Raw genomic sequence first — 27,935 nt, forward strand, 5'->3', positions numbered from 1 at the left:
ATGTGGATATTGTCTCCCCAGCTTGAGAATGAGCTCCCTAATACGGTCTTGGTGGTTTTTAATGCCATTGTTCATTGCTGTGTCCCCAGTACCCATAACAGTGCCTGGCACACAGTAGGTATTTAACACATTAAAACATACATATTTAAAAAGATCTGAAGCCATTAAGACAAAATGTTAATATGTGTGGTAGGTGCTCTTGTGGCTTCTCTGTCAGCTTAAGTATTTTTCAGTGTGTTTGAAATATTTTATTAAAAATATAAAACACAGTGGGGCACCTGGGTGGCTCAGTCGGTTGAGTTTTTGACTTTGGCTCAGGTCATGATCTCGCAGTCGTGAGTTCAAGCCCCTCATCAGGTTCTGTGCTGATAGCTCAACTTAGAGCCTCCTTCTCTCTTTGCCTCTCCCCTGCTTGTGCTCTCTCTCTCTCTCTCTCAAAAATAAACATTAAAAAAATGTTTTTTAATATAAAACACAAATAATCATCATCCACATTGTTTAGGAGTCAAGTTCATAGGAAATGGCGGTGGACGGCATGTGGAGAAGCGGGTGGGTAACAGGGGTATCCCCGAGCCAGGCTGGCGTGCATCAAGGACTTCCTCAGAGGCAGACGCCCCAATAAATGCCATATCTGTGTTTTATCTGCTTGTATCTTTGCAGCCACGCTGGAGGGAGGTACAAAGGAAGATCCCACTTTACAGACAGTAAATGGAAGCTAAGGGTAGAGAAGTGACTTGCCCAAGGCCACCTAAGAAGGGAAGGAGGGAAGGGTGACATGGGAAAGCCCCAAAGGGAGGCAGAGTAGGGGCAGCGAGGGGGTGGGAGGAAAACCTGACTGAGGGAGGCAGGCCCTGCCTTCCAGGAGCTGGCCCAGATCCCGGCCGAGGCCACGACCCTCCTCTGCTGCCCAAACCACACACGCAGCTTCTTCCTGGCTGCTTCCCCCGGGGGCCAGGCAGCCCTAGGATTCCTGGAGTGGAGTGTGGGCTGGGGGTGGGCAGGGCCTGGGGTGGAAGGAAATGAGGGAGAAAAGCGGGTGGGGAGTCGACTGGGAGGTCACTGGGGAGTCTGGGCCCAGGGGTAGGAGAGGAGTGAGCACCTCATCCTTCATGGTGAATGAAGCTGGCTCTCAGGGTGTTCTTAGGGTTTAGATAGGCAAGAGGCCGGTGGATGTGGGGGCCCTCAGTCCCCAGAAGGTGAACAGTGTGCTGGGCCTCAGTGAAAGAAAGGCCAGATAGGAAGAATGGTGGAGCAGACCCAGCCTATCCTCATTTTACAAGGGAAGATGCGGGCTCAAAGAGAAGTGACTGGTCTCTAGACCTCCAGCCAGTGGTCCTTCTCTGGATACAGGACTCAGCCCTGATGCTCCTGACACTCCCCCTGAGCCTAGATCCTGAGTTGTGCTTTTTTTTCTAGCTCCTACTGGGCCATAGGACCTGGTGATTCAGGTGCACCCGTCCCCTGCAGGGACTGTCAGGTTTGATGCTCCAGGTTGACACTGTCACAGGCCTATCTGTGCTTCATTCCTGTCTGTGGCCCCAAATTCTAATCCTGCCTCTGCTACTTCATTTTTCTAGGCCTCGGTTTACTCATCTGCAGAATGGGGGAAAATATTAATTGCTACCATTTATTAACACTGAGCATTTAGTCTGTGCCAGGCCCTGTAGTCGTTCATTTAGTCCTATGTCCATTGTACAAAGGAAGAAACCAAGATCAGAGAGGTTAAGTAATCTTCCCAAAGTCACATAGCTAGTACGTAGCAGAGTTGGATTTGGGCCCAGGCCCCAAGTAAGGTATTAAAGGTTGCGGTGAGAATAAATTGGGACAGCTTGTAAAGGGCTGCACTCACAATGAGAGTCCAGGAAGAGGGAGGAGTTGGGTCCTAGTGTCCCAGCCTGGAGTGGAAGTGCTGGGACCACACAGCACACTATGGACTGTGCTGAAGGAAGCCAGGGGTCTGGGGAGCCCAGAGGCAGCCCTGAGGAAACTGGATAGGGGGCCAGAGAAGGTAGCCTCCAGTGGAAGTTGCCCAAAGCAGAGGGCATTGGCACGTGCAAAGGTTCATGGGAACATACCCTGGTGGGTTGGGTCTCTCCTCCTCCACACACCAATTAACCCTGCCAAACAGGGCAGAAGCACTGAGGAACCTAAGTTCTTGCCTCTGGGGCCTTAGCTCCCCATCCAAGCCAAGGGACAGCTGTCCCCTGCTCCACTCTGAAGCACTGTCACCTAGATTCTGCTGCCACATTGTGGGCACAGGGAGAACTGCACCGGTGAGCACCCAGACACGTAGCTGGAGGACCCCTCACACCACCCAGTGGCTTCAACCCTGCCAGTAGGCCACAGCTCTTCAGTTTGGAGCCCCTTAATCTCTTGCTAATGCCAATGCCAATCTCTTAATGATTTCGACTTGTCCTCAACAACAGCAGCCTGAGGGATCCTAAGTCTGATCACGTCCTCTGCTCAAAACCCTCCCTTGGGAAGCCACTCACAGGAGCCAATTTTAAGTAAAATAAAATTTTTGGAATTTTTGTGATTCAGTTGTTAAGGTCATTATTGAGAATTATATAAAATCATGTTAAAAACAAAGGTAATATCCAGAACTAAGCACTTTCTATTTTACAACATTCTGCTCATCTCTCTACACTTTCTTTTCCTTGCACCTGTTGTCTCTGTCTGGGGGAGATAACTGTGCAATAAATAGTGTGCTTCTTCTGTCCACCTCTTCACAACTCCACGTTCAATGACTTTATGTTGACAGCTTTCAATCAGCCACTAGAGGAGTGTTTACACCATGGAAACTGGCAAACACCACAGATCAGGCTGGATTTGAGGACTTTCTAGACCAGTGCCATCCAATAGGGAGAGAATGCAAACCACATACGTAATTTCACATCTATGAGTAGCCAGATTTAAAACAGTAACAGGAAACAAGTGAAATTAAAGTGTATTTTATTTAACCCAGTATGTCCAAAATATTGTCATTTCAACATGTAATTAATATAAAGTAACTCAGGATTTATTTTACATTCTTTATTTTCATACTAACTTCAAATTCTGGTGTGTATTTGACACTTAAAGTACATCTCAGTTCAAACCAGCCACATTTCAAGTGTTCAACAAATTGTCCAGTGGCTGCTGTATTGGAGAGCACAGGTCTGGATTTAAGAAATCAATGGAGAAAATATTGATGATGGGGATTAAATTTTAATAGTGCTGAGGCTGAGAAATTTCACTCCAATTAATGTAATTTGTTCAAGGATGAGGAACCAGTAGGCCACGTTATCAAATTTAATGACAAACTTACTGGGAAGAGAGTGGTATAGTAGGCTGAACAGTGACCCCCAAAGATTTCAGGTCCTAATCCTTGGAACTTGCAAATTTTTGTACTTCACAGATGTGACTAAAGATTGTTACTTGGACAGGTTATTTTTGATTATCCAGGTGGGCCCCAAATCCAGTCATTAGTGTCCTAATGAGGGATAGGCAGAGGAGGATTTGGTACACACGGAAGGGGCAGCCACGTGACCACGGAGGCAGAGGCAGGAGTCCTGTGGCCACAATCCGGCAATGTCGACAGCCACCAGAAACTAACTGTTAGACGCAAGGACTAGAGTCTCTACCAGAAGGAGCATGGTTTGAATCGTGATCTCAGCCCAGTGACAGGGATTTTGGCTTTCAGACATTCAAACTGTGAGAAAATAAATTTCTGATGTTTTAGCCACCAAGTCTGTGGTAATTCGTTACAGGAGCCCTGGGAAACTAGTATCAGCAGATGGGCTACAACTCCATTCGCCATATATCATGGTTGAATTACAACCACAAGTAGGCTACAAATACAAGAATTCAAAAAGATCAACAAAAACATTCTGTGAAGAACACTTGGCTATGCAGAACTTATAGTGTACTGTATATCTTATTTGTATTTTCTATGCTATACCTCTTTTAGGCCAGCACAATTTAGAATAGCCCTGTGTGTGTGTGTGAGAGAGAGAGAGAGATACCAGATCTGTCTTGTATCCTCAGCACCCAACACAGAACCTTGCACATAGTAGGACACTCAAATGTTCTGAATGAATGAAGGAGACTTTGGGCCTCAATTTCCCCCCAGTTCAGTAGGGTTAGGGGAATGGAATGGGCTCCTCAGGAAGGCAGGGCTGGTGCCAGATGCTGTTAGAGCACCTACCATGGGCAAGATTGGGCTGGAGGCAGTCTGATTCAGGGAGTCAGGTACGGGGGACCCCCAAGGGCTTGGGGACTACTCAGAAAAATAGCTTAGTCCAGAGACAGGGTGTCTTGGAACTGCTGTGCAGAGACTGAAGCCAATGATACAGCAGGACCTGTTAGGGCTAGAGCCCCTTCCTGCAGCCTCTCCTGTCCCTCATTCCTGCACAGCAAAGGGCCTTTTTCCTTCAGGGACTAGAAAGAGCCCGAGTGTGGTTTTGTCACAGTTACAGTAGAGTCCCAGCTCCCCAGCCCTCCACATAAGCCCCCCATTTTTTGCCTGAGTCAGGGGCCTGGGCAGAAAGTGGAAGATGCCCCCCTTTGCCACGTAGTCTGGAGGACTTTGAGCAAGTCCTTCTCCTTCTCAGCTCCACTGCCTCCTCTCTGGGGCAACCATGGCCCCGCCCACCCTGCCCAGTGGCTACCCCTGCAGGTCCAACTAGTCACAGACCATACGGAGGCTCTACCTCACTGCCCTTCATATCCTCTCACCAATTTGTAGGACTAAGCCCTAGCTGGTCACTTGCTCCCTCTAGATTCTCTCTTCTCTCTTAAATGGATAGTTAAGGGACTTGCCGGGTTTCTATTGCAAGAATTTGGCCAGACTGGTTTGGGCACTGAAGTGCATGAGGGAGACTCCAGACTAAAGCTGACCAGAATCTGGCAGCCAGGACCGGGATCTGGAGAGACTAAAAACCCTCTGGGCCGAACCCCAATCCACCTAAACACGTCAGCCTCATGCCTGTATCTGTATCCCACAATTCTGTAGTACATCTTGAAAGCAGGCACCAGAAGCGTTTTGCTTACTGTTGCGGCCACAGGGAGAGCTTGGCCAAAATACAGAAGAACCCAAGAACTGTTTAATGAGCAAAACCACTTGCCTACCTTTTACAAAGGCCAGGCTCTCCCCCATGCTCACGTTGTCCCTCCTTCACTGGCACACAGCCTGTCTGATCAAGCCCAGGAGGAAGGGCTTCAGAACTCAGCAAGGTGTGATCCTGGTTCCCGTAGGCCCACGGCGTCCTGGGCACCTGGACACACGGTCCATCCTCCTTGGAGTAGGAGAGAGGGCAGCAGGCAGAGGGCATAACCACCTGCAGCCCTCAGCCCTACTGTCTCCTGTGGGGCCCTCCCTGGTAGGCAATGAACGCTGGCCTCCCCAGCCCAGGTTCAGAGTTAAGGAGAAAATAAAGGGATTAAGGAAGCACCAAGTCCTCTCTTATGACAGTATCAGACAACTGTTTCAAAATATATTAGATTTGGTTTTTATTGTAGAGCACACATATCAGGGCAAAGTGCTGCACACACAACTACAAATCATTTTTGGGAAAAAAGCTGTAAAAAAAATAAAACTGCAACTGCTTTAGTTATGCAGTCCCGACTTGAATCCACGCTGGCAAAGGAGTTCTGGCCCCTGAGAAGGGCTTCTCGATGGTGGCTGCCCCAGATTTCTGCAGCCTCAGGCCTGGGCCTCTGTAAGACAGGGCACAGGGCCCCTGGGGTGGTGGCAACCTGGGTACTGGGAGGGCCTCTGCTCTCAGCAGGCCTGGGGCTTGGCCCTGGCTGGCAAGGAGACATTCCTAATGAATCTACATCATCAGAACCTTGCAGCCTTTGAGGATCTGAGTAGGTAGAAACTGCCAAAGACTTTATTTTTTTCCTTTTATTATTTCTTAAAAGCCCCTTCCCAGCTCCCACGCCCCTGAGGCAGAGGAGGCACCAACCCAGTCTGCAGTCCTGAGCTCTGGCCTTGGATGCATGCTACAGGCAGACGGGGGGGGGGTGGGGGGGGGGTGGGCGCCTTCCTATGGGGATGACACGGAGAGAAGGCCCAAGCTGGCCAATGTAGGAGAATGGAAAGGGTTAGGAAAAAGCCAGGAGACCAAAGGAAAAAAATAAAAACTCAAAAACAAAAGAAAACAAAAACCCTACCACACACCACAACAATTTTCCATACCCCAAATGCTAGACTTGGAAGGACACCAGTCCCTCTAGCTAGAAACAATTCCTAAAACTGCCCCGACATGGGAAGTCTAACTGTTCCATACAATCACACGCATATGCTTGAAAGGAGCAACCCACCAAAGAGGCGTGCCCCCAGCAAGAAAGGTCAGGACCACTGTAGCCAGCCCCTCGGCAGCCCAGGGACCTGTGGGCAGAGCAGGCCAATGGGCGTGGAGGAAGCCCGGGGTCTCAGCCAATAACTTTGGGGTGGCACATGACTGCTGAAACCTCCACCCAGTCATTCTGAACAACTCTGCCGCAGGAGGAAGAGGGGGTTTGCGTGAGCTTCCAGGGCCTGGAGAGCGGGTGAGAGGTGGGAGGACAGCAGGCCTCCCGCAGAACCAGCAAGGAGCACGAGACCTCAACCCAGCACGCAGACATCAGTGGGAGGAGAAGGGGCAGAAGACTGAATTTCATTTACAACACTGAGAAGATTTACATTTAAAGCAAAACAAGAATTTTCTTAACCAAAACATTTTGTTGTTTTTAAATAAACCCAGCCTGACACAGCCCCACTTGAGGACAGCTGCCCCTCACACCTCTACTGGCCACTCCGGCGTGAGCTTCTGTCCTCTACAGATGCCAACAGCCTTTCCATTTTGGAGGAAAACCAAGAACATGAGAATCAGGTCCCAACCAATTCTGTTCTTCAGCCTTAACAGGCAGCAAACCCAAGGAAAAAAATGTAAGGATCAAAAAACAAAAAATGAAAAATAAAAACAAAAACAAAAAAACCGAAACGAAACAAAAGGAGAGGGCAGCTACGTGAGGATCAACCAGAGTTCCCAGGAGGGCGCGGCAGGCTTCAGTGCCTCCGCATCTTCACCTTTCGGGCGGGGCTGCCTGCTGCCTCCGAGCAGTCCTCCCCAGACTCATAGGACTTGCGCCAGTAGTTCTCAGAGCTGAAGCTACTCCTCCGACGGTGTGTGGGCAGCAGCACCGAGCGCCGGTTCTCTTCCTTGTCCATTTCCAGGATCCGAGGCCTGCGAGGAAAGGGGTGGATGCAAGCGTTACCTCACACCCACCTCTGTGTCTGGGTGGAGCCCTCACCATCTGTGGGACGGCTCACCCAGCTGGGTGGTTCTGTGTGAGGGGCAGTACTGGCAGAAGTACTGGCACTGTCTCTGTGCCCAAGAAGTGCAGTGACCACACCTAGTCTTTGAAACACCTTTCAATCACCCCGTGGGGCCTGACTCTGTCCAGTACCCTAGGACACCACCATGGCTGAGATGCCAGACGCCAGAGAGGTGGCGGCCTTCCCTACCACAGCCTCTTAGACCCTGCACAGTCCTGCCATCACCTCCACTTCTCAGTCCCCGTTTGCATCACCACGTAGCTCCTGCCCACCCCTACTCTGCTCACTGACTCCACTAGGCCCTGAAACCAACAAGCTCCTTCTGCCTCACCGTTTCAGCCCAGTACTTCTGGTCTAGACCGGCCTTTGCACACGGCTTTCTCATTCTTCTCATCTCAAACACTTCCCCAGAAACCTTCCTGAATCGTTCTGAAATGGGTCCCTGTCCCTGGTCTACTATCTTTCAAGTCCCAAGCTTTCCTTCTAACATTTAAATACAACCACAAAAGCATTTGGGCAGACTGAATAAGGGAAGTCATGGGAAGGCCACGAAGCATTCCCACTTCTCAGAATCTCGGCCCAATCCCTTCTCTCTGTGGGGTACACGTAGTTGGTCACAGGTTAGGTGGGAATGCCACCAATGCCACTGACCTAGAGGAGGCAGACATAAATCTCAGAAAGGTGAACAATGCCAGACTCCTAAGCAGCTGACCCAGGCTTCCCCACCCATCTCACTCTGCAGCCAGGCCAGGGGGCTGCTTTGCTGGCCTTTGTGGAAGGTTTTAGGCTGAGTACCTGTGGGCAGCATCGGGGTCTGCCTTGCGATGGGACCGCTTAGGCTTCAGAGCAAGGTCTCTGTTATTTCCTGATAGACGATCTGAAGCATAGCTGGGTGGTAACACAGAGCTGCTCAGGGACTTTGTTTCCAACCGGGGTGCATCTAATCTCGTCCTGCAAAGGAAACACGCATGGGGTTATCAGTGGGCCTCTGGGGAGGGTATGGGCCCCATCAAACCAATTCTCTCTCGGGCCAGAGAGGTGGGGGGGGGCAGCAGTCTCTACTCTGTGCCTCTGTCTCCTCGTGGTTCAACTAGGTCTGGCTGACTTGCAAAGACCCTCCATCTTAAGTTCGGGCTTAGGAATAGGACAGGAACACTTTTATGTGGAAACCTCTAATGATAGGGATCTGCTGCCCCAGGGGAAAGATCCAGGGCTCTCTCTCAGATGGACAAGGCAGCCCCGCTCACCCTACTCAGGCCCAGAGGGTTCTCTAGGGGCATCTACTCCACCTGCCAGAGTACTGAGGACCCTAAAATACTCTAGCAGATGTCTTCATCCTTCCCGGAAATACCAAGACAGGAAGGAAAGTTCCCCTGGTCTGAGCCTATGGAAGGAAAAAGAGACTCTCCTACACTCTCACACAGGAACACTAAGACTGTGGCAGAGCCAAGAGAGCCCAGGCCCAACTTAACATTCACACACTTGGCTCTGGTCCTACCACAGCCACCTGGCAGCTTTTGCTGGTTACAGGATGCTGACCAATCCAAGGACAGGGGGCTTTTGAAGGCAAAGTCCCCACCTAGCACAGAGTGTGAGTTTGAAGAAACACACTGTCCAATACAAGGAGAACATGCACGTATGGATGGGGAAGACAGTGATGGGGGAGAGAGATGAGGAAGAGAGATATGGGGAAGAAGGAGATGGAGAAGGTGGGCAGGGAGGTAGTCCAGGGCAGTGATCTGAGTCCTTTACGAAGCCACGCTAGGAGGAAGCTAGCCTGGGAAACTTCAAAGAAGCCCTGAGGCTTCTTGGGTGATACAGAGAAGGCTAGCAAGTCAGGCTGGTGGCAGCAAGGGACAGGAGGAAGCCTGGGGTAGGGAGTGATGGCAACACATGTGGTAGAAGGCCCTGAGGCACCATTCCCAGAGGCAGCTGTGCACAACGTAGTCACCTGGTTCTGAGGAACGTGCTGTGGTCAGGGCAGAGCATCCTCACAATAACACTGCAGGCAAGACAGCAGGAGGGAAATCCAAGAGCTGCCCTGGCCTAAGCCACATGGTGTTCTTGGTAACAATTGTACCCAAACCCCACAGGTCCCCCTACCTACTCCCACTGGCTGGCCTGCTGTAAATAGATGAGGAAAACTAGATCGGAAAGGTGATGAGTCACAGGTCCTGGAAATCATGGGGAAAAGGTTTAAGCCCAGGTGAGACGCCAAGCCTGACAAGCCCGAACCATAGGGCTTTGACCCTAGGCAGGGGCCTTTCTCTTGAGGCCAGCAGGGGGCGCCTTCTAGCTGGGAACCAATGTTCTAACACCCTTAGGCCCAAAGTGGTAGGCAGGCAGGACTACTTTCCCTGCCCCTTTGCTTTGGCCTCATGGACCAGGAAGCCAGAGTGGTCCATCTGTACTGACAGGCTCACCAGTCTCAGCCTCCACTCTGGGCACTCCAGGCTCAGGGAAGCAGGACCTATCTAGAAACAAAAGGAAGAAGATGCAGCACTAATGGTGCCTCTTAGAATCCAGGCTAGTAGTCACCCCTTTCTGGGCCTACTTCTCCATCTAAGCAAAAGAGGGAGAAATGCGGCTGGCCCTAGGAACTCTTTCAGTTCTTAAGGCTCTAGAAACCAAGTGGCCTCCTTCAAGGCTAAGATTCTTTTTTTTTTTTTTTTTTTTTAATTTTTTTTTTCAACGTTTATTTATTTTTGGGACAGAGAGAGACAGAGCATGAACGGGGGAGGGGCAGAGAGAGAGGGAGACACAGAGGGAAACAGGCTCCAGGCTCTGAGCCATCAGCCCAGAGCCTGACGCGGGGCTCGAACTCCCGGACCGCGAGATCGTGACCTGGCTGAAGTCGGACGCTTAACCGACTGCGCCACCCAGGCGCCCCAAGGCTAAGATTCTTGAGAGGAGTACCAGGAAGAGGTGGTGCTAGGCAACACCCAGACATGAGGGTGGGAATTAAAATCACCAGAGTCCCCAAGGACCTCTTCTTTACCAGGTCAGGCCTCCCCCACCTGCCCCCCCCCCACCTCAACCCTCCCCGCTGAGAGGTCCAGGTGGCAGAGATCAGACCAAATGAGACACTGGCCATTAAACTTGGCTTAGAGTATTCTAAGCATGTGAAGCTTTATGGAGTAAAGTCCCCCTCTGGCCCTGTGGAGCTACTTCCAACACTAAGACCCCTCAGGTACCAGGAGCACATGCTCAGGACAGGAAAACCCCTGCAGGATGAAAAAGCCCCATCAAAGCTCTGGTGGGCAAGGTTTAGCACCCTGCAGTTGTTTCCTCAGGTAAGTGAGGGATGGCAAGGAAACCAAGAGCAGGGCCACCAAAGAGAGCCTGGCCTGCACACCTCTGAGGTTGGAAAACACGAGCACATCCTGCCACGCAGGCACAGCTGGCACACACCGGTCCCTGGAGGGGCCTCCACCCTTCCTGAGCTGCCTTCTTGGGCGGCTTGTCTGCGCAGCCAGGGACAGTGGTGGTGGCCTCTCACCATGGCTGCAGGACCACTGGAGAGGCTAGGGAGACAGGTGGGACCAGATGAGACTAGAAAGGCCAAGGACATGGACCGGCTCTGCTTCTAACTGCCTGAAGGAGGGGAAGAGAGTTGTTCCTTGTACATGATAGTTCCGCTGCCGTCAGGAGGCACCCTCGAAGAAGGGTTAGTAAGAGGTGACCCTACCAAAAACCTTGCCTCCTGGACCCACCTGGGGACATAAAAGTGTCTGGGACCCTAAAGTGCTCCTGACGCATCCCCTGGGGCTGTTACAAGTACATTTCAGAACAGCTGGAGAAGTTCTTGCCCTCCCTCCACTCCCAAAGAGCTACCATCCTGCAGGAAGCCAGGATAGAATAAGATCCCAAATGCAGAGCCCACTGGTAGCTTCATTTCTGAGCACATCCCTCTTAAAAGGCAGCTAACTTCCAAGAAGCACCCTAGGTCCCTCAGGATTCAGCAAACAGATCCATAAACTTGAAGTCAGGAAGCCCAATTCTAGCAGTAAGGGCTAGGCCTGGGCCTCCTCAGGTGGCAAGAGGAATAGAGACTTGCCTTGTAAATCTGAGTCGATATCCAAGGGTTACGGTTACAGCAAGGCACCCCAGGTAAGTGAGGTCACCCACGTGTCGGGACAGCCCTCAGGACAAAACAGGGATTGGGTCCAGGTACAGATAAAGCCAAAACAAATGGAGGATGACAGCATTAATGTTAACACATTAACACGTGACCTAAAGGGAAGGAGGGAATTGACTGTCCCAGGAGCTCCCCTCCTATTCCTTTATCAATCACTGAATGAATACTCCAGAGAAGCCACTGAGGAGGATTATTTCCACTGTGGGGATGGGGAAGCAATGCTAAATCAGAGACCGAATCACTGGCCTAAGTCACACAGCTACCATCCCATTATGGCCTCTGAAGCCCAGGTGGGCTCTCTGTACTATGGCAGAGAGCAGAGAGCTGGCCAGGCTGACCACCATTTCTGGGAGAACAGCAACCAGTCTGCACCTCAGGCCTGGATGTCAACCATCCCACAACTTCTGGCTCCACCCTCACGCCAAGCACCCCTGTGCTTTGTACAAAGTTGGACTTTCCCATGGGAGTAAAGAGGCAGGCAGCAGGCCTGAGTGCCCCCTTGTCTACTAAGTGATCGGGGGCCTCTAGGTCTAAGCTCTAGCACCTCTGAGAATCAGATTCCCACACAACCCCAACCTGTACCACTGTCTCTCTGGCAACAGTACCCACCCCCCATCTTCCACCAACCTCCCTCCAACATCACACTTCACTCCCCACAAAGCAGCTCTGAGACAGGTGTAGAAGCCTGCTATGGTCAGGAGGGCCTAAAAGGCACATGAGGCGTATATCCTGAAGAAAGGGTTTCCATACCCAGGCCTGCAAGATAACCAGGTCCCAAAGACCTCTCCAAATCATTCAGTCTAATGACCAACATGTCACACCACATACTTGCAACCCAGAGCTCCAGGAGCCAGGGCCCCCCAGATGACAGACAGACAAAGGGCCAGCATCATGGGTGATTAGGAATCCCCTTGTTCAAACCTAGTAAGCCTTGAAATCATCCTCTAGGACACCAGATAGCCAGACAACAAGCTTGCTTTCCCAGCCTGAGCCAGTGAATGACGTATTTCCAGGTTTCCCTCTCCTCCCACTCTCTGGGCCTCTGCTCACACCTTACTTCGAATAAACAGTCTTCTTCATCCCCTACCCTTGCTTCATCAAAATCAGAGGGGAAGTATGGTGAGAAAGGGGCTAGAAGAAGCAGACACAGCATTCTTGAATTTAACCATCCCTAGCACCACTGCTGCCCCCATTTACAGGTGAGAACACAGAACTCAGATAACCAACCTGTATTCAGTGAGGAAGGGGTAGAGCCAGGCCAGGAGCCTAAGCCAGTTTCATGCCCAGGTGGTCTTAGCGCCCCCTCTCCCCCTCCCCACTGTTCCTTGCGCAGGATATACACACATAGACACACACACACTCACTGGACCAGGAAACAAAAGTGGGTTAACCCTTGGACCAGGGGACATGAATCATGGAGACAGAAGCCACAGCTTGGGTCTTGGTGGGGGCAATGTCCCAGGCCTAGTCAGGGAAACCTAGAGCTAGCCACCCCTCCCCATGCCCAGAGGGCCAAAGCCCAGAACGAACCCTCCATTCTCACCCTCCACTCACACACACAGAATCTCACATTTGGACCATTCTGTTTTCCCGGACAGTCTCCCCCTGACCCCTGGACCCCTTGGCCTGAATGACCAAATAAACCGTTTAGCTCACTCAACCTCCTACAAACAGTCTCTCTCATGCAAACCCCACACTCCACTGCTTACTGGCACACACCAGCCTTGGTTAACATTTGGCAAATAAACCTCTAGATGTTCTTCCCAGCTTCAACCCACTCTAAGCCGAGCTCACTTGACCAAAAGCAAAGAAGTGGGTTATTTACAGTCTTGAGCCACTTTATCTGATTGACTGGAGAACCATGCAGGAATACAAGTCTTGTAGGCAGATTTGGGACAGCTGTGGGTACCTTCTGTAGACCAAGGGACTGGGTGCCCTGGCCACCAAGTGGAAAGCCCTGAAGGCCCACAAGCCATCTCCTGATGATCAAGAGTTGATCTAAGAACTCCTTCCCACACTACCCCTCAACTACAGAGAGCCTCTATACTTCCTGCCTTCTAGCCATTTTTGCCTGCCCAGCAATTTCTAGCTTAGGAGCCAGATCTACCAATCCTGTCCCAACCCACCCCCGCATCCCACTAAGCTGGATTTAATTTTTTAATTAAAAAAAAAAAAAAAAAAAAAAAAAAAAAAAATTTTTTTTTTTTTTTTTTTTTGCTGGGTCCCAGCAGACCTACTTTGTGCTTTTAAGACAATGCTTACTTTGCTTGTGGTGTAATGGCATGCAAAATGCCAGCCTATTATATATCAGCAGACCCAAGTACAAGGCCTTACTCAGCCATTTATGGTTGTGACCCCAACAGACTATAACACTAAGCTGCAGCCCATGGATTCCACTCATGTGGAAGCTCTCAGGTGGTCACTCCCAGCCTCCCAGTCCTCCCCGTGAGAAACGATAGTACCACTCACATAAAGACTTGGCACCAATCCCATTCAAAGGTGCTGCATTTTGTTGAACCAAAAAGCACCTGGTAGCCAACCACCCATTTCCCACCATGAGGCCTTTAAAAGGACTGTCCCAGCTCTGACTCACCTGAGCTGGTGACAGAGCCCCCCACCAGGCTCTCCCACAACAGCCTGTGCAATTGTTATCCAAACTGAAGAGAAGGCAGGACTGGCTCCATCCCCCGTGCTTCCGAGAAGCAGGGCCAGGATGCTCCCCTTTTCATCTTGTCACCTACTTGTCCTTTTCCAAGACAAGCCTATACAGCTACTCTGGAGCTGCTCCTCATTCACCTGAATTGTCCTCCTCTGGTACTTCCTCTGGGCCAGGCCTCAATGCTGGGCCCAGATGACAGGGATCTCCCACCCCCACAGAATGCAGATTTTGGAAAATCACAACAGCAAGCATATGGGCTATAACAGTCTACAGCGGCGGGGAGGTGCACTGAGAGAGCTGCAGGTATGTGTATGAGGCTTCCTGCATGTCAAAACAGTTAATACCTGAGCCTCGAAAGATGGCTAGGTTAACCAACTTTTAGCATACGCACATGGGTCACTTGCAGGGTAGGAGGAGGACGATAGATGAACATGTTAGATGGGATCAAACTGCTGCAAGAGCCCAGGATGCTAGTCCGTGGGTCATACTAAGAACTGCAAGTACGTTAATATAAGTGAAAACTCCAAGAAATTAGGCTGGGTGGATAGGCAAAGTCCAACAAGGATTTTACCCTGGGCCTCTCATCTGGTCACCTGAGTTGGCTCCCTAAAGTTGGGCACTACTCTAGCTCAGCTGCCCTGGGGGAGCTGGGGGCTACCCTCCCACTCCTCTCCAGCCCCCTCATACCAAAGCTCTGTGCTTCTGCTCTCTAGCCCAGTCTATGGCGGACTCCTGGGCCCATTCAAGTCAAAAGGTCAAAGAGTACCAGTCACCCACAACAGTCATTCTCCAAGGTCAGACCACTGCCAGGGGCCCCACTGGCCAAAGAGCTTCCAGGAGGACCTGTTAACTCCGTAGGCTCCCTAGCTCCCCTGAGACGCATCTGACTCAGCCAACCTGGGATGGCAGCCTGGGAAGTCAAGCATGGAAGCCATCATTCAAAAGGAAAGAAACAGCTGGAAGAATGACCTCCAGCTATGGCTACTTCCATGTGCACCTCTGGTGAAGATTTCCTGGGGATAAGCTACTATGAGGCTTGAAGGAGCACCTGGCAAGTTGCTGCTCTGGTTTTACATCACTCTGGGAGTTCCTCTCCAAGTGCCTGGCCTAGGTGGATCACTTGTCCCAGCCTAAGAAGAAATGAATGCATAGAAGAGGCCAGAAGGGAGCTACACTCTGGGCTCCATCACTTCTGTGTTCTAGGTTTTGGCCTATGCTGGGAACCACAGGAAAAGAAAGCAAAAAGGCAGATAAAAACCCTTTTTCTAATGAATTCCCGGAATATTCTTAGGCTAGAGGGGAGATGCTGCCAGCTCCCAAACAGACCCATGTCTGGAGCTGTCACATGTGCCTGGTGCTCTGCAGTCACCATAGGCTTGTCAGTTTTGACTTGACAAAATGGCAGAGCCATGCCAAAGAGACTTCATCACCACATTATTCTGGAGTTCTGAACCCAAAGGGCCAAGATGCTCAAGTTATAGACTGAAGTTAAAAAGATGGCTCAGTCTGTTAAGCATTCAACTTCAGTTCAGGGGAGATCCACAGTTCAGAGGTTCGAGTCCCGCGTTGGGTTCTGCGTAAAAAGCTCGGGGCCTGGGGCCTGCTTCGGATTCTGTCTCCCTCTCTCTCTGCCCCTCCCCCACTTGCATGCTCTGTCCCTCAAAAATAAAAATAAAACAAAACAAAAAGATGGCAAGCCAGAAAGTAAAGACATAGTTCAAAACAAAATAAAACAAAACAAAATGTGGGGCACCTGGGGGGCACAGTTGGTTAAGCATCCAACTCTATCTCAGCTCAGGTCATGAGTTCATGAGTTCTACCCATATATCAGGCTCTGTACTGATGGAGTGGAGTCTACTTGGGATTCTGTCTCTCCTTCTCTCTGCCCCTCCCGTGCTTGTGCGTGTGCTCTCTCAAAATAAATAAACTCAAAAAAAAAAAAAAAAAAAAAAAAAAAGGAACACAACTCCTAAAGCCCCAAGCTGGAGTAATTTGAGCATAAAACAAATACCCGTAAATCCATATGGGTATAAGTAAACGAATAAAGAAAAAGAAATATACAAATGAGAGAGAAGAAACAAAATCTTCCTGCAGAAGAATTCCAAATAACTTGTGTAGCGATTCCCCCCCAAGGGAGGTGGAGCTAACTCCTCACTCCTTATTCATGGGCTGCAGGTGGTGACTTCCCTCCTGAGACAGGGGAAATACTGACTTTAGAGTGCAGAGAACCGGCGAACACAGCCTCAGCCAGATGTGCGAGGTCAACATCAACAGCGATTAAGTCCTATGCCCTCGATAGAACATGAAGAGAACGGGGCTTTACCTCTGTAGATTCCCTCCCCCAAAACCTAACCCCAATCTAACCATGAGAAAATGGTTAAATTCTAATTGAGAGATATTCTACAAAATACTTGGCCAGCCTGTTATCACGAATAAGTTTAAGAAACAGTCATAGCCAAGAAGAGCCTAAGGTGACATGACAACTAAACGTAATGTGGCACCCTGGAACAGAAAAGTTATACTACGAAAAAACTAAGGAAATCTGAATAAAGTAGGATTTTATTAAAGTATCAATACTGCTTTTTTGACTGCAATGAACGTATCGTACTAATGTAAGATGGTAACGACAAAAACAGTAGTATGAGGAGACTCGCAAAGAGACTCTACTACTTTTACAATTTTCTGTAAACCTAAAGCTATTCTAAAAAATTGTACTTAAAAAAAAGACAGTAAGCTATAAGACATCGTGTTCCAGCCGGGGGGGGGGGGGGGGGGGGTCCAAGCATTGGTTCTGCTTTCCTCACTGATGTCTGTACAACCCTGGACAATCATCTAGCCTCTCAGGACCCCGCTTTAAAGACAGACTTGTCTTGACCCAGCATCTGCTTAGCTCAGTCCATTCACATACCTCACGAGCAGAGAAAAAGAAGCACTGAAGAGGCCAGGTCAGTACATCCCTGACTCCCTGGCCAGAGAGGAGGGACAGTCACAAGCTATGTGAAGGCTGAACACTACAGCCTAATGCCCCACCTTTGTTTTCTCTTCTCACTCCCTGCTCCTCCTAGAAGTGAAAACCCAGGCATTTTTAAATCAGGCTGCTAAGGCGCAGTCTAAAAATAACCAGCAAGAGCACATGTGACAAATCAGAACCAAGGAGATGGGGAAAAAAGAGGCGGAGGGAAGGTCTGGAAGAGGGGTCCCCAAATAAGACTATGCCTATAAACACTGGGAGCATGTGCTTTTGCTCAATCCCTGACTCCCAAGTTAAGCAGCCACAGAGCTTAATTTTCCAATGAAAAAAACCAAAACAGCTTTTTCCTCACGGAATTAAAAAAGTATGAAACCTTATAGTCTTTTCCTCTCCCAGGCTTCATGCTGCCATGCTACTGATAAAGAGGAGCCAAGTTCTAAGGGAAACCAGACCTACATCTCCAGACAGGCCTGCAGGTGCCAGACAACGGGACACTTACTTCCTGAGGATGATGACCGCTCTGCGCTCCTTGATGTCCTGAGGCCGTATGCAGTGAGTGATTTCATCAGCAGCATATCCACTGAAAATAAACACAGAGCATATGAGCTTGGAAAGTGAACAAACAACCAAAGTTCCTACAGGGTAAAGAGACAGAAATATGGTCCAGGTCTTAATAGACACCTCTACCCTATTATTTTGAGAGGTTCAAGGATCTACATGGAAAGGGAAATAACCTCATAGGCTCTAGCATGATCCACTCAAGAACAAAACCTGGGATGAGGCAAAGGCAGGCTTTGAGGCAGACACCAAAGCAGGAATCTCCCCACACAAGCCAGGAGCCCTTCTTTTAAAGGACCCCCAAGACGGTACACCTTTAGTCACTTCGGAGGCAGCGAGAGTGACTCAGGCCAGACCTTGGTGAAAAGACAAAGTGCATCTCCTCCGCTTCTTCCCTCCCTTCCCCCTACCTTTAGGCATGAAGAGGAAGCCAAGGAAGACACTGACAGCCCTGAGTCACCAAAGAGAACTAAGGCTGCAATGTTCAAAAAGAGAATTTGTGTACTTGAAAACAAGCTTTCAAAAACCTCCATTTGGGGGGATCCAAAATCTTGAAGACAGCTGTGTTTGGGATATTTTAAGAATTCCCATCACACTCAAATATCTATTTATTTTCACCAAGTTACACAATTTTTAAAACTGCTTAGACCAATGAATGTGGGTAGATGACTGTCCTCTTCACAGCTAACATCTTTCCGATTTGAAACCCTGGAAGCAAACTCAGCATCCTGAGCCTCCTCACATGCCCTCACCCAGAGGCACTCCCACCCCAAGTTCATCTGCCGAGCTGAGGCAGCTCTGCACAGCCAGACACATGCTCAGGCACAGGCCTAGTGGGAGGTGAACACCTTCTTAGCCTGCTCTTGCTCAGCATCCCCCTGGGCCCCCCAGACCACAAATTTTCCTTTCCATGGTTGTAACCAGCTCTCTTAAGGGCAGCTATAAAGACACCTGTATAGCTGTCAGAAAGACTGCAGGCCAGGAAAGAACTCCTCAAAATGGCCAGACTACCGCAATGTGGGCAAGAACTAGAAGACAAAAAAAAAAAAAAAAAAAAAAAAAAAGAAGAAGAAGAAGAAGAAGAGGGAAAGCCCTCTGATTTGAGGCCATGCTGGGAAGAGACACAGAATCTTTATCTTAAATATTTCCCCTCCAAGCTCCTCCTAGGCCAGAGGTTTTGAGGGTTTTTTTTTTTTTTTTGTGAACACCAGTCCTAGGAGAGACTATGGACAAACATCCACAGTCAAATCAGTTTGAAAAATATTGAAGAGTTTAGTATGTTAAAGAATCTGAGAATTACTACAGCAAAAGAATCTGCTGACTTTGTCTAACTGAGCACTGACCAAGAACCTTCTCTCAAATAACACCTATTAATATCTGTAGGCCTACAGAAATGCCACAGGGAGGAGCTGAAGAGACCCGAGTTAAAACCTGAGTTTTGTCACCTTCTAGGCTTTGTGACCTTAGTGAAGTCACTTGCTGGGCCTAAATCTGTTTCTTCATCAGTAATAAGGACAGCAGGTTTCGGGTGTTCACTTTGTTATGCCTTAATACTTAGGTATTCTTTTATGACTACTAATAACAACAAGAATTATTTTTTTTAATTTTTTGAGAGAAAGAGAGTGTGCGCAAGCAAGGAGAGGGGAAGAGGAACAGAAGGAGAGGGAGAATTCCAAGCAGGCTCCAAGTTCAGCACAGAACCCGTTGTGGGGTTCGATCTCATGACTGTGGGATCAGGACCTGAGCCGAAATCAAGAATTGATTGCTTAACCATAAATAAACATTAAAAAAAAAAAAAAAAAATTAAAAAAAAAAAAAAAAAAAAGAATTGATTGCTTAACCAACTGAGCCACCTAGGTGCCCCAACAATAACAAGATTTTAAAGGGGTGGACAGAATTAGAATTCTCTTCCAGGCAGAATTAGAGTTGTAGGACCACGTGGTTGGCACCCCTGGAAGCTGTAGGGCTGCTATGAGAATTAAGTTGGATAATGCAATGTGCCTGGCACTGCACTCCCATTTACCAAGCACGCGACCCAAGAGAGAGGGCCCTGGACCACCCTGGGGCAAGCTAGAGACTTGGGCTCAGCACCTGCCAAGGAAATGTGATCTGGGTTCCTTTTGCAGGGATATGCCAGCAGAAGAGGCCTCATGGGTCCCATTTCAGGGCTAGGAGTTCCAGAGCTTGTCCTAGGCTCCTGTCACTCCACATTGGAAGAATGCAACTGTGGGCTGCAAGACTGTTCTGTATAAACACAGCACATCCCCAGAAAGAACTAAGTCCAATTCTCCAAAGGTAATCCAAGGCACATTTTTTTTTAAGTTTGTTTATTTACAGAATGAATGAATGAATGAATGAATGAATGAATGAATATGGAGCAGGTTCTGCACTGTCAACGCAGAGCCCAACATGGGGCTTGAACTCCCGGAACTGTGAGATCATGACCTGAGCTGAAATCAAGAGTCGGACACTCAATCGACTGAGTCACCCAGCTGCCCTCAAGGCACATTTCTAAGGCCTGAGACTACAGTACTGGCCACAGGCAACCTACTGTTAACAAGTATCAGTCCATTTGACGTGGCTATAGGCACCTGGGGTCCTCACCTCCCATCTTCAACAAAGAACCATTTCCCTTAACGCAAAAGGAGCAAAGCCAGACGTTTGTCACACCTTAACTGCCCCCAACCTCCCAAAGGGCTCCAGGATGAAGAATAAGCCATGCCAGAATTCTGCCACTGAGTTCAGACCTCAGAGGAACTAGTATGGAAAGAGGACTATACAGGCCCCCAGAAATGACCATGGCACTGAACGCACCTGAATGGCTCATTAGCACCGGTCTTCTAGAACTTCCTGGCAGCTGTGACATAGCCCACTGACCCATCCTCAGCACCTCAGGCCCCTCTGGGAGCAGGAGGCTCTAAGTCCTGGCCAAGAGAAGCTCTTCTGGTTAAACTTCAGCAGAAAGTGTCCAACAAAGACCACAGAAGATTATTCACTGCTAAGGAACCTACAAGAGAAACTGTCTGAAAGTCCCAATCTGCCAGCTTGAAACTTAATATGCTCTGGGTCCAGCCCTACCCTTGGCATGAAGAAAAGTTCCAGCGCCTCCTGCTCTTTTGTTTTCACAGGGAAGGGAGAAGAGGAAATACTTCATGCTGGTCAGCCTCCTGCTCCCTCCTGAGCCCTTTCAAGATCTCCCCACCCCACGTAGCAGTGACCACATGCCACAAGCATCAAGAGTGACAGAACCTGGCTCTGCCACCCACTAGCACTATGCCTTACAGGAACTCTTGAGAGTCGCTCCCATCCCCCGCCCCAGGAAGCTTTCCTCAAATCTCCCAGACTGAGTTCCCCCCACACCATCCACCTACACCTCTCTACTATGTTTGGCCTCATGGAAATTGTGTTTTCTCTACAAGACAAAGCGCTGCAAAGGTCTTATTTATCTCTGCACTCAGTTGTCCCTAAATAAAATGTATGTTAAGCTCAACTATTCTCAGTTTCTACATCTAAAAAACAGATCTCACAGGAGATCCTTTCTTAGAAGATTAGATGGAGGTTAAATGAGGAGTCTGAAAAACTCTAAGGGACTGTGCAGGACTGTACACCTCTCTTCTAGGAGACAGTTTTGGAGACTGTTAAGTTTTGGTTGTTAAGGCACATATCCAAGATGGCCACCAATGCCCATCTACTCTGTGCCCTGCCCAGGACAGAACAGAACCAGAGATGGAGGGACTGGCCAACATCACCAGGACTGCCTAGTGACTGCCTCCCTCTAACTACAGCTACCTGCTCTGGGCAGCCCCCAGAGGTCATGCCACTGATAGGCCTGCAGGACTAAGAAACTTAGGTTTTTGGGGACAGCATGCCAGCCACATGGGCACAAGGGTGGGATTATGAGCTCACACTCATTATAACCAGACCCAAACTTCTAAAAAGACATATGACCTAACTTTATAAGAAGTCCTAGGACTTTCTGATACATAAGGAAGGTTGGCCTGCTTCAGATCCCAATTCTCTACACATCAAGGTATAAATAGACAGTACCTGAGCACAGAAAGCATCTTGTCTCCAGAGACACTTTACCTAAACTTCAAGCATTCAATAATGTAGGAAGAAATTCAATCTTCGGTAACAACTCTATGGCATCAACAGCCCCATTTTGCAGAGGAAAACTAAGGCCCAGAGAAGTTAAGAAACTTACCAAACGTCAAACAGCTCAAGTGGGGACACTGGAACTCTAAATCCAACTCTGATTTCAGTATCTATGTTATACTGATTTTTGGTTTTTTGGTTGGGGGGAGGAAGTAGGTAATGAGGAGTAGAGAGAAAAGCCCATCTGCGTTTTCTGATCACAAGGTCCAATCTGCCCTGAGGGCCACGCTGGCCTCAACAAATGACATTCACATACCCACCATCCCCAAAGAAGAAATCTCCAAAGATGAGCCCATGCCCCCAGACAGCTAGCATCATACCACAGCGATGGATGCACACTGATTGCCCAGGCCAGAAAATGGCCAGCTAGCCCTGAAATTTTTATGGCCTATTTACTTTATGCTTGCTCTGAGTTTCATGATTAAGCCCATGGTTCACCTGCTAGCTTCCTTTCCTTTGCTGCCTTCTGCCTTCTTGTTAGGCTTGGCAGAACGAAGGCCAGTCAACCCCCCTGGCCCAGGGGTCCTCCTGGGAATGCACAGCCCTGACTTCATCCTAAGGTTCCTCCCCCTCTTGTGGAATCAGAAGATCGCACACAAGAGATGTGGCCCAGGACCTATCTGCCCTACTTTCCCAACTATTTTAAGCCAGAAAGCTAAATTCTGCTTTCAAACAGCTGAACAACATCAGCCCTTGGCCCAGAATGGACAGGGGTGCCCACTCCACCCGATATCAGTTATTACCTGGAAGTCACAGGCTTTGCTCACCTCTGCATGTGCCATGGTTGGATGGTAACAGTCATTTCCAGGCAGGTGGCTAAGGCCTAGGTCTCTAGGCATGTGACCACCACAACCACAGACCATGCAACAGTGATTAAAAGTAGCAGCAAGCAAGCAATTAGGCTTGAGGAAATTATTCTAATTAATCCAACTGAAATCTGTCTTAATCTGCTCATTCACCCTATAGAGAACAGGAGAAGGAACACAAGAAAAGGTGATATGAAAAAAAGATAAAAAGAGACTTAAGTCCCCAGAAAATAGCACTAAGAGGTGACCCAACTAGGCCCAACATGGAAAGGTCACAAAACAAGCAAACAAAAAACAACTGGGCTTGGAAAGAAGTTTGAAGCACTTCCAGAAGGGTCTGTGAGGCCTTGCTCTAAATGTCCACATTTGGACACTGCTGAGTCAATGTTTGTCACACGCTAACATCTACACCGACAACTATTAAATATAAAACTGTATCCCTGCCATGTTGCCTTGGACGAGTGCAGACTCCACTGCCACCAACAACCAATGTCTGTGAGGAGAATTACTAGAACCCCTCTCTACCTACAGAGAACCACTATTTTCATCAGTCCCTCCCTTCCAATCTGCAGACTTAGGGCTCATCACTCTGGGCTGGGATACATACCAGAAAGTGACAGAAAGCACCCCCTCTTACCAGTTTGGGGAAGAGACCAAGCAGCATTTAAAGAGAATCACTAACAGACAGGTGTTCACCCACCTGCATACCAAGTAAACTAGAGTGTTAAGTGAGCAGGTGCTGGAAGATTAAAATTAGCAGGGCATCCAGAACCCTGAAGCAGAGGCTCTCAACTGGGATGATTTTGCCACCCCGCCCTGGGACATCTGTGGTCATCATAAAGGTGATACTGGTATTTAGTGGACAAAGACCAGGAATGCTGCTAAACATTCTACAATGCACAGGAGAGCCCCCACAAAACAAAGACTCGGCCAGTCCAAAATGCCAATAGTACTGCTACTGAGAAGATCTGACCTAGAGCTTTCCCATGGCATGCCTCACCAGAATCTCTACTTCAGGTCCTGGTTGAATCTGAGGACTAAAGACAAATTCCATCAGCCTCTAGTCAGCATCCACCTGCCCCTCATCTTACCGATGGCCACCCTCTGGTACTGCCACCAAAGATGCCAAGCTCTCCCTGCTTCTTTGCTTGGTTAACTTCTAGTCACCTTAGTGCCTTACTGCCCTCAAGTTCTATCCTTCTGCTTCTGAAAACTTCTAACACTACAAAATGGCTTAAAAGGTTCTCTGCCCTCCCACCTTCAAAGTACTTCTGCAGCTACCTTCCTGGGCTTCCATTAAGCTGTGCACTCCATGAAGAGAAGAACCCTGTGATAGGGTCCACCAAATCTCTAGCCCCTTCCCCCAAGAAGGGAGCAAGGAATCATTACATGGTTGTATATGAAAGCAAACACCCATTTAAGTGTCTACCCTGTGCCAGGCTCTGTATGAAACACCAAATCACCACACAGGCTTTGGAAGCTGGCATTAACCCCACTTTACAGATGGGAAAACCAGCTCAGAAAACGCCCACAAGATCCCAAAGCAAATGAGAGCTGAGCTGGATTCAAAGCCTGGGGCAGCACTTTTCAGGACATGACTGAACCTCCCACATTAACTCCACAGCCAAGTCAGAATCCAGGAAGGGACTGGGGAAGCTTTAGGACTTTACTATTCCAAGGAAAAGATGAAGAGAATTTTCCTGATGATGCAATCCTGCTGATCACTAACAGACCTGCATTTTAAGAACTTGAAACTTCTGCTCTTCAATACAAGGGTGTGCATGTGCGGGGAGGGTGGGGGGGAAGGTCTCAGTCACAAACCGCCTCTTATGATCTCCCCATTACACACCCAACCACCGCTAGACCTCCTTGAGGATCCATGACTATGCAGAAAATTAATATCCCCTTAAGAGACTAAATGGCCTTTATGTGAGGTCCTTTTAGCATCAAGAGCCATTCTATGAAGTCAGACACCAAACTGCCCTACACAGCAAGCCACTTGTGAAGGTCTGCTCTGGAAATCCCATCTTAAAAGGCTCTGCTAAGACATCAATCTGGGAGCGCCACTTAGATCTGAGGACAAGCTTGGAAGCTCAAATGACAAAGGGGCACCTGACAGATAAATGGCCCTCTAAGTTTCAGATGCCTAAGGAAGCCAGAGTAGTGTTTCTGCTACCACTGACTTCCCAAACTTTCCCATCAGAAGACCTGGAGTATCGCAAAGCTCCACTGCCACCCCCAGATAGAGAAGCAGCCTCAGCTGTTCAACTGAAATGAGATAGATGACCTGCCTCACGTTAAGAGGTCTCCAAAGACCTGCTTCTCCCCGTGACCAGGGCCTATAGCACTGACTTCAAAGGTTAAGCTGCTCACAAAAATTTGGTGTGTCCTGATCCTGTACTAGAATTCAGTGGTCAACCAAGCTGCTTTGAGCAGCTGCAGTCTCGATCCCCTAAGAGGTTTTGGGGATTACTGAAGTACCATGCTAGGTTACTTGTTTTAAGGCTGGAAGGGCTCTGCTTCAAAAAATATTTTCTGCTTCATATAAACAACAAAGGTGTCCCAGCAGGCAATCATTTTGGGGGGCCAGACTACGTAACTCTCAGCAGGATCTGGGGCCCAAAACAGGCCAAGAACCTAAGTTCTGTGTCTGACACAACTATAAGGCCAAATACCAGGTAGATCCACTTTTGTTTCATATGGCCCCGGTAGCAGGTAACACATTCTTACAAAAGGCCAACGGGCTCTTCTGCAGCCGACGGGGGCGGAATTTTCAGTCTGCTTGCTGCACTCTATTTATGCCCCAACCACTAATCTGTTCAACTCCAGGGAAGTCACTCCCCATATTGGAAATAGAGAACGTGTACCAGTTCAACACTTTTGAGAACGTTCCTCTGTATTTTCTGTTAAGGAATCCTTAAACATTTCCTCTGTTTTAAAAAAACAAAAACAACAGAATGGCAGAGTTGGAAAAACTTTTAAATAGAAATTCAACTCATTTTCTTAAAAACAGATTTTAAAACAGAGGCCCAGAAAGAAAAAGTGACTTGCTAAAATCACACATAGACACTCCTAAAATCCTAGCCTTCTAGAAATATGCCTTTGTATTAATTCTTGATCAAGTGTGCGATCACTCCAAACCTGCGCTCGGGATACAAAATTCTGATTGGTTCCCTGACCCCTCCTTGCTTTCTTACTAGCGGTTTTAAACGCAGACCCCTTTCCTCCTCACCCTCTTCACCCCAAAAAGCAGAAGAATGGGTCAGACTGTAAAGTGCGGGCCATTTGCTGCTGCCTCCTGGGTGAGGGTGGGCAGCTAAGGCAGCAGGATGCAGGGCCGCCCCCTCCTCCCAGGTGGGTTACCTGAGCACAGTCACGCTTCCCCTGCGCACCGGCAGAGAAAGCACAGGTTCCGACACTCGGATAGGCTTGAACTGGAACTTGCAGCCGAAGCAGAGCGCAGAGTCGCTAAAGAAGGACACGGACACGATGGGGCGCTCGAAGATGTGGATGGGGTCCACGTGAGACACAATGCAGCCGCCGGGCTGATAGTCGTTGATGACGGCGCTGTTGACGAAGCCCTCGGGGATGACGCGGTGCTCCACCAGCTTCTGGATCACCAGCTGGTGCACCCACTCGGGGATCTCGTCCACATCGCCCGGCGGGTAGAGGCGCTCCTGGCCGGGCCCGCGCTTCTGCAGCTGGGCGCCGTACGTGTAGCCCTCGCCGAAGAAGTACTTGTTGCGCAGCGGGGCGCGGTCCACCGTGTGCTCGTTGTACAGGCCCTTCTCGGCGCGGGACACCACCTCGTCGATGCGGGCCTCGATCTTGGCGCACTCGTCCTGGCTGAAGAGGCGCATCTGGCGAATGCCGCTCTTCACCTTGCGCGCCTCCTCCTCCTTCTGCAGCTGCTGCTCCTCGTAGTCGCTGCGCTCGGGGTCCGAGTCCTCCTGGTATTTGCGCTTGGCCCCGGACACCGGGTAAGGCTCGGCGGCGGCGGCGGCGGCGGCGGCGGCGGCTACGGCGGCGGCGGCGGCGGCCGCTGCCTCCCGGCTGCCCGCCTTATAGTTGTCCCGGGACGTCATGGACTTGAGCTTCTCACGCAGGTCCGTGTAACCGCTGGCGGCCGCCATGGCCCCCGCGACGCTGCTCTAGGGTCCGCCGGGGCGGGAGGGGCGGCCGGGCATGGCTCTCGGAGGACGCGCCCCGACGCCCCCGGAGGAAAGGGGTTCCTCAGCGCCAGGCCCCCATGCGAGGCCGGAGGACCCGGCGGGGGGCGTCAAGGGGCCGGGCGCGGGGTCGGGCCTCAGGGGCGGAGGGTCATGCAGCGGTGGCGGCAACGGGGCTTCCTCCTCCTCCACCTCCTCCACGTCCCAAGGAGCAAGGGCGCCGGCAGCGCCTCATGCCGCGGAGGGCCGCTGCGGAGAACCGACCCGACTCCCAGCCAGACCCTCGGACGCCCGGCCCAGCCCGCACTTTAAAGCGCTCCTCACGACGTCACGGGCCGTCCGCCCGACGTCCGCCAGCGCCGCTCCTCAGCGGGCTTCTCAGCGCGCACGCGCAATGCCGCCGGCCACCGCGGCTCTGCGCGCAGCAAGCATGCGCGCGCGTGTAGGCCGGGTCACCAGGGGTGCCGGGCGCAAGCGCAGATGGGGACCGCTCGGCGTCCGCCGCCCCTCCCCCACTCACTGAGGCGCTCCAAGGGAGCACCCTCAAATAGCAACCTGCCTTCTTGTCGTGCCACCTCCGCGACCGAAGGGCTCCCTCCACAGGGGTGCGCTCACGCTGTCAACGCTGTCGCTGTGCTGCGTCACGGCATTGTCTAAATGCTCGAAAACGCCTCAGCCCTAAACGCGCAACCACCGGGGAACCGCCACAACCTAGGCTGCCCGGTCACCGCCCCCTTTGGCGTTTCCTGTTCTTTCATTGGGTCACGGGCCACGCGCTGGGCGGGCCCAGACGGTAGCTTCCGGAAGTTGGTTCGCGTTCATGCCTGTCAATCAGGCTGTCGCCTTGGCTACTGCGTCCGTCACTTAATTAGGTGCGTGGAGGGCGTCGAGGACCCCTGAAGGATGAATAGGTGGCTATGTAAGTGCCTGAATGGGTACGCCAACGGAGAAAAGCCCTCAGACGTTTTAGGAAACTTCTGAAACCAGCGGAAACTTCTCAAACTGCGGGCCCGAGAGCACCCGGCCCCAGCTCTGAGCCCGGACGGCCGACAGCCCCAGAAACTGCACGCACTGAGGGCGCACCTCCCTGCCCCCCCCCCCCCCCAGCCCCGCAGCCCCACAGCCCCGGCGCCCCACCGCCCCCGCCGCCGGGAGTGGACGTTCCACGAGTCACGT

General features: G+C 50.3%; 1 protein-coding gene across 1 annotated transcript; it reads right to left on the reverse strand.

Annotated features, from left to right (window-relative positions):
* Window positions 1-5,465: 5,465 nt before the first annotated feature.
* On the reverse strand, window positions 5,466-27,472 carry ALKBH5 (alkB homolog 5, RNA demethylase). Its single transcript, XM_030295227.1, has 4 exons — window positions 25,954-27,472; window positions 17,571-17,651; window positions 8,099-8,254; window positions 5,466-7,211 (listed from the first exon to the last, which is right to left on the reverse strand). The coding sequence occupies exons 1-4, from the start codon at window positions 26,721-26,723 to the stop codon at window positions 7,034-7,036; spliced, it is 1,185 nt and encodes a 394-aa protein (XP_030151087.1). The 5' UTR covers window positions 26,724-27,472; the 3' UTR covers window positions 5,466-7,033.
* Between the last annotated feature and the right edge of the window lie 463 nt (window positions 27,473-27,935).

The sequence above is a fragment of the Lynx canadensis genome, chromosome E1 (assembly GCF_007474595.2).
Source record: "Lynx canadensis isolate LIC74 chromosome E1, mLynCan4.pri.v2, whole genome shotgun sequence".
Taxonomy (NCBI): Eukaryota; Metazoa; Chordata; class Mammalia; order Carnivora; family Felidae; genus Lynx; species Lynx canadensis.